Genomic DNA, 17,449 nt, shown 5'->3' on the forward strand with positions numbered 1-17,449 from the left:
TGTACTGGAGCACTGTAACCAACATAATTTCCCCTAGGGATCAATGAAGTATTCTGATTCTGGTTAACAATTGCACAATATAGTGAAGTAAGATAGAAACAAGGTTAACATGTAGGTAAAGAAAATAAATAATAATAATAAAAATGATAAGACATAACAACTGGAATTTGCTTTTAATCTCAAACGGCGCCGAGAGGGGTTGCAGGTGGCGCGCTTTGATTACCTGCGCATCATTTGACGCACACGTCATCGTCCAACTGGCTCAGTGCGCATGCGCTTTAAACTTTATTCGAGGAAGTGGTAGGACAGGCACCAGAAGCGATAGGGAAGAGTTTGTTGTTAACTCCACCTTCAGAGAAGACAAAAAGAACACCTCGCAACATTTTCAAAATGTCGGAATTTGATACCAACCCGTTCGCAGATACTGCCAGCGAAAACCCTTTCAATGTAAGTACGAGGACTGAGATTATAAGGCGCAGTCGGTGACATATCAAACGGCGGCAGTTAAACGGTAGCCAGCACGCCAGGAAACTTGTTGGGTGGATGTCGGGGCGGGAACCTACGTCTTTGAGGATTGCAACCATTTGGCAGGAAGTGTGACTGACAGTTTTTTAACCAATCACGTGGCTTGTAAAACGGCTGCATATCCTGTGAGTTTAGTTGCAGGAAGTTAAACTTGAAATGTGTGTCAGATATATTTTTTAAGCCACAGTACCTATTTTCTGCTTCCTTCGGAAGATAATGTACATTATTGTGTGTATTTCTAATGTCTTAGACGTGATTTGTGATAGTTCTGGTGGTTTGTAATGTGACGTTTATCGAAACTGTTGGTTTTCTCTCTACAAAGAGCTTCTAGCACACAGGATGTCTGATAGTAGGCCAGTTGTTTGTGGAAATAGGAACGTCCTCCCTTCACTTTAAAATATTAAAAAGGGCGAGCGACAAACTAAGGTCTTTCTTTATATGCACTGAAATAATATTTAGTTATATGAACAGATTTATAGTAGGAAAGCCTACTGGGAATGTTCTTATCCTCATGTTCCCATACATTTTTCTCTGGATAAATGTTCAGAAATAGTGAGAGTAAGAGTGTTTAGTTGCTATATCTTTATAGATTTTCTTTTGTTCCCTTGCACTAAAATGGGTTAATAACTGAAACAAGCCCAGAATTTCACATTTGGTCATTAATGTTTCTGTTGGCTTTTTCACAAAGACGTGTTGAAGCTTTGAGGGGTATACTGTAAACACAGCCAGGTTTTCTTAGTGTTAGCAGGCTTGACAAAACCTAAAACCCTAGTCTGAGGTAATGGGGATCACAGTGGTGGTTACTGCTCCGGACAAGGCTATGTGTTCAGTCTAAGTTACCAAGGTAATTTGGCCAGTTATGAAGAGAGCCACTTTTGAGACACAAGAAACTGTCACGTTAGGTTTGACAAGCTCACTGACCCATTAATTGTACTTTGTAGTACACTCAGGAGCTAGAATTATTTGCCATTCATAAAGGAAGTGGTTTGACCCCTGGCTGCTTCAGTCTGCATGGAAAAGTGTCCTTGGGCAATTTTACCTCCATTATTGCCTAGTCCTCATCTGAAATTGAAAATGAAAGAAAGTAACAGAAGTCATAGAAAAAGACAAGTAGAATAAAGTACAATGTGAATATGTGTGTGAAAAGGAAGATGTGGCTTTTAGTCTTTAAGTGCTTTGAGTACTCAGTAAGAGTAGACAACCCCTTTAAATGCACCAGTCTGTGATTTAATATTATGCCAGCCAAGAAAAAGGATGAAAATGAAATAAATGGCTGACACAGAGGCAGCAGCAGTTAGGGAGACTCTGACATTGATTAATCCCTAATGTAAGTTACTCTTTAAAAACCTAGTTTTTGTCACTGTGTCTCATACTCCTTTAACACAGTATTTAACACACAGAAGTTTCAAACCCAACAATGGAAGAGCACCAATTTAAAAATGTTAACCATCATCTTTTGCTTGTTATTTTTTATCCATATATATGTGTATATATAAGAATGCATGATTTATTGTACATGTGTATGTACATGCAGGGAAACAGTCCTTTTATATCAGGTTTTCTCTTTCTCTTTCACGGAAACCTTTGAAGTCTGTCAGGAATTATCTCACACTCCACAAGTTTTCTTTTTTTTCTCTAGGACATGAGCTAGATATGTTAGCCTAGTTTCTGCAGTAGTAAAGAACCTGTTTATGTTTTCCATCTTTCCTTCTTATTATGCAATATGAAATTCATAAAGTAAAAAAAACAAAATTAAACCTGTCATAACTCTCCTTATTTAACAGTTTTTGAAATGAAGTGTAACATTTTAGTAACAGTGGCCATTCTTGAAAATGTAGAATTAGATAAAATGCAACATAAAAGGTGAATAGAAACTTAGCAGATTAATCACAATGGCTTGATCATGATATCAGATTTGAATAACCGCATAGATAAGTGGGTGTTTGCATCTGTTAACACACACGTGCTGTTGTTAGGGTTTTTCAGTTCTACCAAATGTTAAGAAATCCATCTTATTGCAGAGAGAGCAACAGTTTATAGGAGCATTCAGAGTCCAAGGTTCAACCAGGCCTCACATTTAGTGTGACATATTTAACAGTAAATTGCTCTTATCACACTCCAAATCAAAACCAATGACCTGTGGGTACTATTCTGTGTAAGATTTAAGTGGCATTATGCTTTTACAGTATTGCAGAATGGAACTTTTGTTATCTCAAGTGTTCAATAGGTGTGACGTCAGTGGAGACTTCTGTTTGTTTGGTGGGTGGACTGGATAAATACCCTAGTAGCAGCTGGAGTATAATATGTACTCTGAAAAGCAGTTCTATTCATAAAAGCTCGCTGTCTGTGGTCACATTAAATATTTAACATGTTACCAACCTTTGAAAGAATATTAAAAATGTTAAAATGTGCATGTTTGTGGACTGCAGACTGCACTATGCTGCTTTTTCCCCCTGTAGGCCTTTCTGAGCATGTGCTTCTATCATTTGTAGCACTGTGGTATCTAAATTATTATTTTTGGGCCTTTGCTGGACAGATGCAGTGAAGATGTTTACGGGTGGGAATGTTTACAGGTGTGTCACTTTCCTATGGTTAGGAAAGCAGGTAGAGAAAGGGGAATACATGCAGCAAAAGGTCGCGGGTTGGAGACGGACCCATGCCATACTGCTTTTGGTCACCTGTTCACCCAGTGAGCTAAACCTGCACCCCATGGCTGTGGTATCTAATGTAAAATGTAGTAGTATCCAGCTGCTATTTTGAAATGGCCACACCTAGGGAATCAGCAGTTATGAGAGCATGTCCGGTTTCCTTGTACAGAGACGTTAAAGTCACTGTATTATTTTTGTATTAAAATATGCCATGTTTACATGTCATCTATATACTTTATGCAGTTTTCCATATATCGGCATATATGGAAAACTGCATCTTTGTATGTCTGTCTATTGTTTTGAAGATGCTGTCCTCTTGTTTGAGGCTTGTCCCAGCTCGGTTTTCATTTCAGAGACTGTGTAAGTTTGCTGTCATCAGTTACTTTATTCACTGCTGTCGGTTTGTCTCTCTAAAGGATGTATAATAAGCCACTCCTCGCTGTTTACTAAGCATATGTTTTTTTTACCTGTGCAATTAGGTAAAGACGTTTTGAACGAGAGCCTTTGAATATCTTTGCAGGCAACAAGGAGTTGTTTCGTAAAATGTATCATGGGTCATTTAAGTTGGGTTTAGAGGTTAATTCCATTCACCCTTTTCCCTTTATATTGCTAGCTGTTGATCATCTCACTCAGACGTCTCTATGTTGCCGTCTGGGAATGTTTACAGGTGTGTCACAAGCACATATTAACAAGCAGGCGAGCTCTTATCACACTGTTGGTGAGTGACGTGTCACGTAGTCATGTGAAGTACTCGTTCTGTCAACCTTTTAAAGGAAGGACTGATTTGTCCCAGATTATTGAAGTGATTCTGGAAGTTGTTACTGTGTCATAGTTTTTGTTTTTGATCACCCACCGAGTTCACACAAACTTGCAGATGCAGCATTTCTCAGGACTGCATTGTACACCATCATTTCCAAATAAAAGCTTAGTTGTTACAATATGTTCTAGTGTAAATATTAGATATTGGTGTGTGTATATATATGTGTTTAGATGTTTCTTTTTATGTGCCAGTCTGGGATTATCTCTGAGACCTTGTCAGAGTAATTTACAGCATAGTTTCAGGTTCTTCCAGAACATCACAGGTTGTTGAGTTACATTCAAACCTTTTATAAGGAATGTTTTAATGAGGACAAGGTATGAGTCTACATATGCACAAGTTACATTTTACAACATAGTAGCAACCACCACACCCTATCAGTAAATTGTTTATTTCATATATGTATATGACAGTGGTTATAGCTACTGTTGCATAACCCTCTGCTTTCTGAATTTTAAATATTGCTGTTGTGGCTGCTGCCATGTTGGTATGTTGCTGAAATCGAGACCTGAAGTAGACAAAGGTCATTGGGAGGGTTGCAAACACAATATGTAATAATCTGTGCCAAATCAAATATGCATATCCTTCCACTGTAACTCACATTTTGAGTAAACCTCAAGTGGCCATCAGAAGAACTGCAGTTTTTGGAACTTGTTCAGCTGCTTCAATTTTCAGTCCCAGAGGGCTTAACAAACTGAGCCTTAGGAAGCCATTATTTCCATTGTCAACTGTCAACTAATTCGCTGCTGCTAGACTTCACGAAGAAAAGAACTGACTAGGGCTCCAAATACAAGGAGTGTTTGACTCCACTGCCCAGCCCTCTGAAGAATCCAGATATCAAAGGGATATTCATAGAAATCAAGGCTCAGATACTTTCCCTACTGAAAGACGTGAAGAGCAGGCCAGAGGTTGCACCACCATCAGAAACAAGCTGGTTCAGCCTATGTCGTGTGGTGTGTCTGCTCAAGACATGGCCATGGAGCAGACAGTATGGAGTTTCTGTTCATCCTCTGTAAAGAAACCATGAACCTCTTCTGACTAGGACACAGGAAAAGAATACAAACCTGCTAACTCAGTTTTGTGATAGCCCCTTCACTGGTTATGTAGGTTATAGTTATTGAACCTTTTGGAGGAAAAAAAATCTCTCCAATCTACCTGAAGACATCTCTGATTCAGACTCTGACTACTGCTGCTGAACAACTAGGCCAAGTTTTCCAGACTGAGCCTACGGGCCCCACCCCCGACACATCTTGAGCTGTGTCCCATTTTAAGACCTGGATTTTTTTTTTCAAAGCTGGTATTTGTAGCTGGGCTGAATTTGAGCCTTTATTCTGAGCGAACTGCTGAGTGTAAAGGTGTGTCTAAAAACTTCAGGTACTGGATCAGAGAATCTCATCGTCGTCGGGGGCTATAGATTGGAGAGGAGAAAAAAATCAGAAATAATTGTGTCAGGTGTAACTGGGACAAGTGGTAGCAATTAAGTTAAACAGAAGCTGAAGCTGTGTCAGGAAGATGGAGAACAATAAAATATTTGTGTAAGTTTAATTGAGACTGTAATTTTTCTTTGCAGGGTCTCTTTGGTTGTCCTTACCGATATTGACTGACAACCACTTAAATACAAATACAAAAGGACAATTTGCAATTAAGCTGTTGGCACATCCTAGAAATCTTACCGTCTTCCTTTCAAATAGGACAGACCCTTGTTGAATTACATCACGACACATGCGTGTTACCGGTACATCACAGGAGGCTCCAGAGACCCTGTTGGGCTGAAGTGGCGTCATGTATGGCAGGAATTCACAGTTACTGTTGTAGTTTTGGTGTGAATAAAAATTTCCTGGTACCTTTTTACCCCCCTCATATTTGTTTTTGCATGCCAATATAAAGTGCATCATTAAAATTTTTGGTCATGTGTTGGGATGCCACAAGCTGCCAAAATAGTGTCATCATCCAGTGCAGATGTCAAAACATGCTTTCTAGTTTTTTATTTTAGATTTAGGTTGTGCTTTACAGTTTTAATTCCTTAATAAAAAGGTTTATTGGAGGAAGAAAACTGTATGTGAATATAATGTTTTTAAGCCTTTAAAAGGTCTCCAAAAGGTCTTAAAAGGCTTTGAGAGAAATCTATAATTGCGTGCATGTGTGTAAAATGTACTGAACTGCATTGATGGAATTTATCAGGGCCTGACTTTCTTTTCTCAGACGTGTCAAAATAAGCAGTGCCTTCTCATATTATAGAGTGGTTAAATCAATAGTGAGCTCACTAGAGTCATTTAATGATTACCAGTGCTTCTCCAGGGGTAATATTACCAGGAACCTCAGAGGTTATTGCTGGATGTTATTGTACTTTACTTTATGACTTTGGCAAAGCATGATACGAGATTTCATAATCTCGGCTTTTTTCTTTTTGAGGGTTGCTTTCAGTGTTTCAGGAAATGGTAAAGCTTATAACAAAGAGTTCTTCTGGAGAGAAAATGAACAGCACTAAATGAATTTCTTCTTTGTAGATTTTAAGTCTAAATAAACTTGATATTCTTTATTTATTTATATTTATAAATATATATTTATTTTATTTTATATTTATTTATATTCTTGCAAAACTGTTCAGTTAAGCCATGTCAGTTAAGCCATGTAAATGCACTTACCTCTAATAGCAGCTCACCAAACCTGGTACAAGAGGCCTCTTTTTCATTACTGCATAGCACCTACACTTATTTCTGCAGCTTTTAGCTCAAAGATAAGAAATACTTCCAAGCTGTCATCATAGACAGAAATTGGATCAAAATGTATTTGTAGATTTTCAGGTAACTCATTATTATAAGTTGATAAAGATGCGCACGTGTTTTTATTATTATTTATATTGTTTTTCCAGGATCCCTCTGTCACTCAGGTGACAAAATCCAACATCGAACCAGTTGACCAGTACAACCCTTTCTCTGCTCAACCCAGTGTAAGACATCTGGAAGCTACATTTTCTACTCATTTTGTTGGTTTTGAAACCATTTGATGGTGTCTTATCTGCACATTTCCTCATTATTTCGTTTTCCTGTCAAAATATTGTATCTTTTGTTTTTTCTCACCATCTTTCAGTTCACCATTTCAATTTTTTGGTCTTGGCCTGCTTATGTCGCCATTCCCTTTATCTTCTTAGCCTTGTTTTCCTGGTATTCCTTCTCTTTTACTGGTTGCATTTGAATCTTTTATTTGCTTATTGTTGTTTTTTAGGATGGACTAGCAGCTCACACCACATCTCCTGCTGTGCTACAGCCATCTACAGAGCCCAGTCCACAGGTGAGAATTTATACCAAACCCACCACTTCTCTGATTAAAAAAAATATTTTTATGAAGGTGAATGAGCAGGTGTGGGTGAGATTTTATAACAATCTAGCATTATTATTGCACAATTATGTGACCTCACTCTGTTTTTTCAGTTGATGGATGGTGGGAATTATGAGATTGAGATACATCGAAGCCCTGATTGACAACAAAGAGCAGAATAAGACTCAGTTGCAGTTTACTGAAGCTGTAAGACGGCCCCAGTCTGTCAGGAGAGGTTGGCTAATGCTAACATTGTGCAAAGCAAGCTAAAAATACATCTGGTAGTAAAACATTTTTGAGAGCAACTCAAACCTACTGTAGAAGACCACTACATCTAAGCCAAGATGAGCAAGACCATTTATTGAAATTCAATAAATACATTTAAAAAATTTCAGTTCTTATCCTAGGTCTAGATATCACAGATGGGCTCTTAATCACATATTCCTACTGCAGCACATTTAGAAGAACTCATAATAACTACGATGACAATTGGATGTTATTTAGTGACAGTGTGAATGGAGGTGTGCATTTTGTCTTGCCCTCTGCTGTGCTCTGGGTACTAAAAGTTTGGAAACCACGAAGAAAGAGTATTTTCTTAAGTTCCAATTCTACTTATCCTGCCTGTTTAATTAAGTTATTTTTTCACACAGATGCTGTAGCCGTTTCTTTTACTCAAAGCCATTTAGTTGCTACATCGAACTAAATGTCCAAACCTTATTTTGCCAAAAAGATCACAAAACTGAGCTTTTAATTAGGGGTGGGTTTTTATAATCGATTTATCGATTAAAATCGATTCTGGCTTGGATAACGTGAAATCGATTCATTAAAATTGTGAATCGTTTTTTTAATATAAATTTATTTTGCCCGAAATGCCAGAATCTCAGGTGAAAAATCACAAAATTTCAATAACCACCAAACAGCTAAGACAGTAAATGAGAGCAGGTACACGGATTCAGCACAAAGACGTTCTAAAATGTTTAGAAATTGCATTTTTTAGCAACACGTGGCTAGGGATGGGTATTGATAAGATTTTAACGATTCCGATTCCATTTTCGATTCTGTTTAACGATTCGATTCTTTATCGATTCTTTTTTTTTTTTTTTTTTTTTTAAAGGAGAACACTAAGGTCGATTAGCTTAGAACTTTGTTTTATATCTTCTCTTTGAACAAGATAGAAATTTAGGAGTAACATGGCCTTACAAACCCAACAGTGAGATCTTGAGAGATCCAGCCTACGGCTCTTCAATGGGGTGTCACAGGGTCCCCAGGAAAAAAAATTGTAAATGTAAAATAATAAAATAAATATTCTTGTGAGACATATCACATATTGACGGGGTCGGGTTATGTTAAAAAGTATAAATTGTTATACTTTGTTCATTGGTTCAAAGGTACCCCACACTTCTTTTTTTGTTTGCTTGTTTGTTCATTTGAACTGTTACTCTGCCAGAGTACTCATATTTACAAGATGGCATTGAACGCCCCATTGGTGTATCAGGAAAACTATTTTGTACGTATGTTCCTTGAAGGGGATTGAAGTCGTTCTTTTTTCCACCGCAGCGAAGGGCTAGGAGTAGGAGAGGAGCTGCTGTATGTTTTTGTTATCGAATCGATCTGATTGTGAAATAAAGCATATGCAGTGAGAAAGCAACTCCAGGAGTCATCCCTGCCTTAAAGCTGCAACATTCTTCTGCAGCAATAACAAAGTATAACATAAATTGTTCTGTGGCAATTACACAAGAATATCCAGTAATGTCCCTGCCCACAATTAAACACATTCACTTACCAAAAATCGGGGGCATCTGCTGTGGCAAATGGGTGCAAGCCTTTGACCACAAACTTAGACACTGCTCGGTGACATTAGTCTATCCTGGCCTGAAAGGAGACGCTACCGGTAGACTGCAGCGAGAACTGCCAGCATCTGAGCCAGCCAGACTCTGTCTGTCTCTCTCATCATGGTCACCTACATGTACAGTAATGGCAGGTCTTGTAATAAGGCAGATTGCGCTAACATAATATGCACTGTTAGTTGATTATTTACCTGCCGCATTAACGGGAGAGGACGTGCAAACGTTAGCGCTGCTGCTGGGTTGAGAGTCACGAGTCCGGAGCGGAATTAAAAACGCGACATTCATTTAAGGTCATCGCGTGTTTTGTGAGCAAATGCTTTTGCATATTCGTAGTGTTTCCTCCCTTAAATGAAATATCTACTTTGCAAGTTGCCCTGTTGTCATCGGTTCTCATAAAGTATAATCAAACTTTTGAGCGTTTGAGCCGCTTAGGCGCCGTGTTTCCTGCCAGGTAAATGACGCTCCGCAACGTGGTGACGTCATTCGGGGCGACTGGAATCGATAAGGGAATCATTTGCAAAAATGGCAAACGATTCCAAGGAATTGAAACAGTGGGAACCGGTTCTCAACAAGAACCGGTTTTCGATACCCATCCCTACACGTGGCTCATTTTAGAATTCTAAAATAACTGGATGTGTCTAAAGGGCAATCTGTCCCTTCAGACTCTCAGTATGGTCCTTACGTCAGGATGTGTGGTTGCTACACAAACATCTACTCACTTTACACATTATTATAATGAAGCTCTTTGTTCTGTCCTATAAATATTCATGAATAGCAAAACAGATCACCTGCATCCTACCTCTTCCTGGCAAGTCAGAGATCAGATATGATAACCATGAATATGTATTTCCTGTAATATGTCATTTAAAAGTCAAGTACACCCTTTTAGATGCCTGTGAAAACAGATGCAATTCAGAGTGTTTATTGAAGTGGCTCACAGCGACTGATTGCTGTCTTGGGTGTTAAAAACTGAAACTAGAAAGCTTATATGTGAAGTGAATCATTTCTGCACCGTTTCCTTGCTATTTGCATGAAATCGGAGTCTCCTGACAGTGGCTTAGGTAATTTTCTGTGCATCTAATGTGGTGGTTGAGTGAAGCGTTTCCTCCTTTTTCAGGTAACTGCTGCTGCAGCTCAGGCCAACCTGCTGAGGCAGCAGGAAGAGCTGGAGAGGAAAGCTGCCGAGCTGGACCGCAGAGAGCATGAGCTACAGAGCAGAGGCCTGACAGGTCATTTAAAAACAAAACTCCTCAGCACAGCGCCCTGATAACAGACAATGATTTGCAACGTGGGCATTATGTACCAAAGACAAATATAAAACTACATCCTTGCACTCACTGGCTTTTTTTTTTTTTTTTTTTTTTGGCTCTGATATTCATATCAATAGGGCTGCAAAGAGCTATAACAATAATATGAAGATCATTATCTGTTAATTATCAACTCTGGTGAATGACTGAATGTTTGGTGAAATGTGTCTTCATGTGCTGCATCTGCTGATGTAAACTTGCGGTGATAAGTTTTTAGTTTAGTTTAAAAAGCAGATGCTTAGATAGGTTTATGTAAACAGTGCAGTTATGTTCCAGAGGCACAGCAGTGACATTATCCAGCCTGCTTAGGTAGGAATGCTGCTGTACATTGACTCCCACACACTTGCGTAAATGACTCAGATGAATGTGTCAGTATTTTAAAAATAACCACCGGTTGCTTTTTGTTAAACTCTATTCGTGCTCATGATATATCTGCTGTCTTGTATTTATAGTTTGCCATGCTGATGTTATCTCTTGACTCGACAGGTAAAGAGAACAACTGGCCTCCACTTCCAAAGTTCTTCCCCATCAAACCATGTTTTTACCAGGACTTCTCAGAGGAAATCCCCCCAGAGTGCCAGAGAGTCTGCAAGATGATGTACTACCTCTGGATGTGTAAGCACATTACATTTTTAGGGGGGCGGACATTGGAAGTCTGAGAAGTAAAAACCTTTCAGGAAGGTTTGAAGCTCTGAATCGGTGTAAAAATGTACCCTAAAATCACTTCTTAACAACACCGGTTGGTGTGATGGGAAAAACACTCCAGCCAGTACTGTTTAGTTTTTGTTCTTCTTTGCTGTATACATACATGATACTGAAATTCTGACTAGAATACAATCACTGACTCTCTCTACTGTCGTCCTCAGTCAACTGTGTGACTCTGTTCCTCAACCTGCTGGCATGTTTGGCTTTCTTCACCACGGCTTCAAGCAATGGTGTGGACTTTGGTCTCTCCATTCTCTGGCTCATCCTCTTTGCTCCCTGCTCCTTCCTCTGCTGGTACCGACCCGTCTACAAGGCCTTCAGGTGAGTCCCCCCATCATGAAAGGTACTGTATGCATCATTTGACCCCGTGTGTGGACAGTGATGTGTGTTTTTAAGAACTCTGCTTAAAATGCATTTTTTCATCTGGATTTTACAGACGTGTACATTAATGCATTAGCTTTTGAAATGTTTGTTCCCAAATGTATTGTGTATAAATTTAACAAAAAACCCTGTGAGTTTATTTTTAAGTTTCGATCAACTGCTGTGAACAAAAAGAAAAATGTCTGATAACTTTGATACTTTTTGTAACAACGATAATGCTTCTGCGCCAGATGTATTCGCTTTCCCTTGTAATTTTTGTGCTGTCACAGTGTGTATTTCACACATTACATTTATATTACAGCGTTGCCATGGTAAAGATTTGCACTTGCACATGTCACTTACATTCATATAACTGTACTCCTGATATAAATGTGTTTTCTAAGTCTGAAAGTTTAATGGATGGTTTTTTCCTCTTTTTTTCAGGACTGACAGCTCCTTCAGCTTCTTCTTGTTCTTCTTTGTGTTTTTTTGCCAAGTGGTAATCTTCATCATCCAGTCAATAGGCATACCTCACTGGGGCAACAGGTGAGTGTCATGTATGTCCTATTTTTCAATAAAAACTTTAGTTTTCCAGATGGCTTCTTCAAAAGTAAATATGTGGGCATTACGTTTATGGTTTTTAAGCATATACTTGAAATAATATGTTAAGGATATAATAGGATAGCTTTTTTTTAATTACCCTCTGCAAATTTCAAATTATTATTTTTAAACTCTAATCTGTATTTAATTACATATCTCTATAAATAAAGCTTATATTAGTCCAGCATGTTATGGTAGATATATGCATTGCATGAAAGTAAATCAGAGTCCTATTTCAATTTCAGTTTGTGCATCTTCATCACAAACCACAGACATTTTGGATATAAAGTCGTAACAGTTATTTCATATTCTGTTGGCGGCTTTAGTGAAATTTAGAAGTTTAAAAAACTATTTTTAAACACCAGAAATTGCAATAAGTATATTTTAAGTTCAAGTTCGAACAAATGTTATAATTTAACATATAATTTTGACAGAATAATTATGTTTATATTAATATTAATTCATAGTATGTATGAATCTCATAAGAGCTTATGAATAGATAATAAAATAACTGGTTTCGCGGGAGTATTCACGTTGTGATCGTGTCCCCCTGACTGACAAAGTGTTTTGTGTGCTTGTGATTTGTTGCGTTAAATAATCAGAACTATTACCGGTCATTTGGCCTGTCAGCTGCCGTCCTCTCTCTTTCCTTCATTTTCTGCAATCTTTCATCTCTCACGACAGAAACTTTCCATTCTTCAGCCTCTAGCCTGCTGCCTCTCTGTCTGCGGGTAACTCTGTAAGTTTCTGCTGCTTGCAGTCTGTTACCCCACCATTTCTTTGTTCTCTTTTCCCAATCTAAATGTGTTTCAGCTTAAACTGCATCAGAATACGGTGTCATAACCTCTGCTCTTTAACCAGTGATCCATTTTAAATACTAACCTGCTGTTTTTTACTTTGTGTTTGTTTGTTGTTGTTTTTTTTCCTATTTTTTAACTTCTTAATATTACGATCAAATTAATTATAAATGTATTAAAGTCAAACAGAGTTTTAAAGGTAAAAAGAAGAATAAGAGCAACAGAAAATGAGGGCAGTGATGTTCATTTATTTCACGTTAATTATTTAACCAGTGGTTGGCATTTGTTTTTGTCCGGCTGCTTCCAAAACACATTCTTCTCTTCTCCTCAAATCGAATATAGCAGCGTACATGTGTTGTACGCTGTATGTTGTATGTTTCCTTCTGTTGAATACAATTTTAAGTTTCACTGATGCTGTTCATAAGATCACCTAAAACTCTGCTGTTTGTTGCAGTGGTTGGCTCTCTGCATTCACTATCATCAGTGAACACCGTGCAGTGGGAATCATCATGATCATAGTGGCCATCCTCTTCACTTTGTGCGCTGTGATGTCTGTCATTCTGCTCAAGATGGTAAGAGTTGCCTCACTTTTCTTTTCTTTTTTTCTTAATTTTCTTCAGAACACAGTTTTTATCTCTGGTTATTTTACTTGTTGACTCACTAATCAACAGTTGCTAGATGTCTGTGTAATGTTATGGTTGATTTTTGGTTAACACCAGTGCAAATCCTTCAAGTGCACCAATCACAATGAAATGGAATTCCAGCCATTCATTCATTCTTACATGTGTGTCCAGTTCAGGAGCCTATCCCAGCCCTATGCTTCTAATAGGGCAAGAAGCAAGGTAGATCCTGGACAGGTCACCATTGTGTCACAAGGCTAACACAGAGAGAAAGACCGTCATTCACACTCACATCTAAGGCATTTTTAGAAATACGACATGCTTATCTCTAGTCTGTGGGAAGAAACCAGTGTATCCAGAGAGAAACCCATCTGGCCAGCATGTTTGAACCAGGAACCCTCTTGTTGTGCTGCCTGCTAAATTCAATTTAGAAATAAAATAATAATTCCACTTCATTTTTGTAGCACCAGATCAAAATTGTCATTGCAAATTGCTTTATGTTAGAGAGAAGCCAAAATCAGTTGATCCCCTATGAGCCGTACTTGATGATTTTTAGTAGGAAGAGACCTCATGCAGTACCAGGCCGAAGCGGGATTTATTTTCCAGCAGAGGTACAGTGGGGCAAAAAAGTATTTAGTCAGCCACCGATTGTGCAAGTTCCCCCACTTAAAATGATGACAGAGGTCAGTAATTTGCACCAGAGGTACACTTCAACTGTGAGAGACAGAATGTGAAAAAAAAAATCCATGAATCCACATGGTAGGATTTGTAAAGAATTTATTCGTAAATCAGGGTGGAAAATAAGTATTTGGTCAATAACAAAAATACAACTCAATACTTTGTAACATAATCTTTGTTGGCAATAACAGAGGTCAAACGTTTACTATAGGTCTTTACCAGGTTTGCACACACAGTAGCTGGTATTTTGGCCCATTCCTCCATGCAGATCTTCTCGAGAGCAGTGATGTTTTGGGGCTGTCGCCGAGCAACACGGACTTTCAACTCCCGCCACAGATTTTCTATGGGGTTGAGGTCTGGAGACTGGCTAGGCCACTCCAGGACTTTCAAATGCTTCTTACGGAGCCACTCCTTTGTTGCCCGGGCGGTGTGTTTTGGATCATTGTCATGTTGGAAGACCCAGCCTCGTTTCATCTTCAAAGTTCTCACTGATGGAAGGAGGTTTTGGCTCAAAATCTCACGATACATGGCCCCATTCATTCTGTCCTTAACACGGATCAGTCGTCCTGTCCCCTTGGCAGAAAAACAGCCCCATAGCATGATGTTTCCACCCCCATGCGTCACAGTAGGTATGGTGTTCTTGGGATGCAACTCAGTATTCTTCGTCCTCCAAACACGACGAGTTGAGTTTATACCAAAAAGTTCTACTTTGGTTTCATCTGACCACATGACATTCTCCCAATCCTCTGCTGTATCATCCATGTGCTCTCTGGCAAACTTCAGACGGGCCTGGACGTGCACTGGCTTCAGCAGCGGAACACGTCTGGCACTGCGGGATTTGATTCCCTGCCGTTGTAGTGTGTTACTGATGGTGACCTTTGTTACTTTGGTCCCAGCTCTCTGCAGGTCATTCACCAGGTCCCCCCGTGTGGTTCTGGGATCTTTGCTCACCGTTCTCATGATCATTTTGACCCCACGGGATGAGATCTTGCGTGGAGCCCCAGATCGAGGGAGATTATCAGTGGTCTTGTATGTCTTCCATTTTCTGATGATTGCTCCCACAGTTGATTTTTTCACACCAAGCTGCTTGCCTATTGTAGATTCACTCTTCCCAGTCTGGTGCAGGTCTACAATACTTTTCCTGGTGTCCTTCGAAAGCTCTTTGGTCTTGGCCATGGCGGCGTTTGGAGTCTGACTGTTTGAGGCTGTGGACAGGTGTCTTTTATACAGATGATGAGTTCAAACAGGTGCCATTCATACAGGTAACGAGTGGGGGACAGAAAAGCTTCTTACAGAAGACGTTACAGGTCTGTGAGAGCCAGAGATTTTCCTTGTTTGAGGTGACCAAATACTTATTCGTAAATTAGGGTGGAAAATAAATTCTTTACAAATCCTACCATGTGGATTCATGGATTTTTTTTTTCACATTCTGTCTCTCACAGTTGAAGTGTACCTCTGGTGCAAATTACTGACCTCTGTCATCATTTTAAGTGGGGGAACTTGCACAATCGGTGGCTGACTAAATACTTTTTTGCCCCACTGTAGCTCGTTTGGTGTCTCCTCCCATACAGGGATGACCTACCTGTTTAAACAGCAATTTTCTCACAATTTCTTCCTCCTCAGGTCCACAGCATGTACCGACGTACTGGGGCCAGTTTCCAGAAGGCGCAGCAGGAGTTCTCTCAGGGCGTCTTCACCAGTAAAACCTTCCAAACTGCTGCTGCTGGAACAGCTTCCTCTGCTGCCCAGGGAGCCTTCCAGGCAAACAACTAATGGTAGATTTAGCTAAACTGAGCTTGTTTAGCAGGTCAATGTCTGTACATTATCAGGTCTGGATAATTAATTAAACTAAAGCTGAACAAATGAGCCTTTTGAAGCCATCGGCCAGATTTCTGGAAATAAGAATTTGACCTCATAATGTACAGACCCTGAGCCAGGTTAAGCTCCTTCACCCTTCACCATCAGCATTTCCCTGTATCTCCTTTTGCTTGTCACTTTCAGTGTGTGCTATGCAGAGTTATATCGTCTGAAGTGGGTGTTTTTAAAAAAAAACAAACAAACAAAAAAGCAAGCAGTGGAGGGAAAGTGCAAACTGGAGTGTAAAGCATGAAGTTGACTCAGTGCTATTTCAGCATTTCTTGTACATAAAATATAAATATTTTACATTTCATGTGGGTGCAGTGAGCTTGCGGTTCTCCACACTGATGGAATATCCTGTAATATAAATAAGATGAAGTGTTTGTCATTGATTGACATGTATTTTGTCCTGGAAGCATATCTCTTTGCTTTTGTTTGCTGCACGTTTTCAGTCTGAGGAAGAAATGGATCTGACAGATCGTGCTAATTGTAATCTGTGTGGCCTTAAAGTTTTGGATATTCTTTGGATGTTATTGCACAAAATGACTTAAACCTGGAGTAAGATGATCTTGGTAGTTAGCTCATGATTTCTACATAACCAAGTGCATCCACAGAGGAAACCACATCGCTCCACATCATTTCATGCTTGTACTCAGATTTTTTTTTTTTAATCTAATTCGGCAGACTGAGGTTCTGATGTCCTTTTTTTTTTTTTTGTTTGTTTTTCTCCAGCCGAATATTCTTGCTGAACTGGTAATATTTACAAATGTTATCAGGATCACATTCATTTTTTTCTTATTTTTTAGCAGCTTCAGCTATGTCTTCTCACTACCTTGTTTAAGAGATGTTTCTAAGGAAACCAAACGAGTACTGAATATAAAAATGGAACATTTTTCTGATTAAAATAAGTAGATCAATATTTCATATAGATTCTTTAATGGACTGAGTCCATCCAAGCTAGAGTATTTTTTTAAATTTACTAACATTTAATGCAGGAGAAATGTTAGAAAATTTGCAATGATTTTTTTAAACGGTGTGAATATTTAACAACAATCAGAAAGTAAGTCGGGTATTCTGATTTCTGAGAAATCAGATATGTATCTGATTAGATGTGTGCCAAAGCAGTGTGAATATGATACATTTCATCAGAAATGTATCAGAACACATCCAGTTTCAGTAAACAGCTGCGGTATTTTCATTTCTTCTTGGAAATAGTGGAACATCTTCCTTGTATTCCTGTAACTTGTCCACTGAGCTCTAAATTATTTGTGTGCTGGTGTATATTTTCTACCTGATTTCATGTATTAAAAAACATGTGTGTGTGCGTGTTTATTGATTGTACTGTTTCAAAGCATCAGCTTGGATGTAAC

General features: G+C 38.9%; 1 protein-coding gene across 1 annotated transcript; it reads left to right on the forward strand.

The window, feature by feature from the left end:
* The first annotated feature begins 306 nt into the window (after window positions 1–306).
* scamp2 (secretory carrier membrane protein 2) lies at window positions 307–16,924 on the forward strand. The gene is made up of 9 exons (XM_085359438.1): window positions 307–447; window positions 6,863–6,940; window positions 7,216–7,281; window positions 10,273–10,384; window positions 10,949–11,077; window positions 11,329–11,488; window positions 11,972–12,073; window positions 13,379–13,496; window positions 15,846–16,924. Exons 1-9 carry the CDS (start codon window positions 391–393, stop codon window positions 15,993–15,995), a joined length of 972 nt encoding a protein of 323 aa, XP_085215564.1. The 5' UTR covers window positions 307–390; the 3' UTR covers window positions 15,996–16,924.
* Window positions 16,925–17,449: the final 525 nt, after the last annotated feature.

This window comes from Diplotaxodon limnothrissa, linkage group LG7 (assembly GCF_057381915.1).
Source record: "Diplotaxodon limnothrissa isolate DT_005_m linkage group LG7, D_limnothrissa_male_GT1.1, whole genome shotgun sequence".
Classification (NCBI taxonomy): Eukaryota; Metazoa; Chordata; class Actinopteri; order Cichliformes; family Cichlidae; genus Diplotaxodon; species Diplotaxodon limnothrissa.

Excerpts from the sequence above, each read along its gene's own strand:
- scamp2 (XM_085359438.1), top strand. The coding sequence starts at position 391 with ATGTCGGAATTTGATACCAACCCGTTCGCAGATACTGCCAGCGAAAAC. Across the intron at positions 6,941-7,215 it reads CTTTCTCTGCTCAACCCAGT|GATGGACTAGCAGCTCACAC; the intron begins GTAAGACATCTG and ends GTTGTTTTTTAG. Across the intron at positions 11,489-11,971 it reads CCCGTCTACAAGGCCTTCAG|GACTGACAGCTCCTTCAGCT; the intron begins GTGAGTCCCCCC and ends TCTTTTTTTCAG.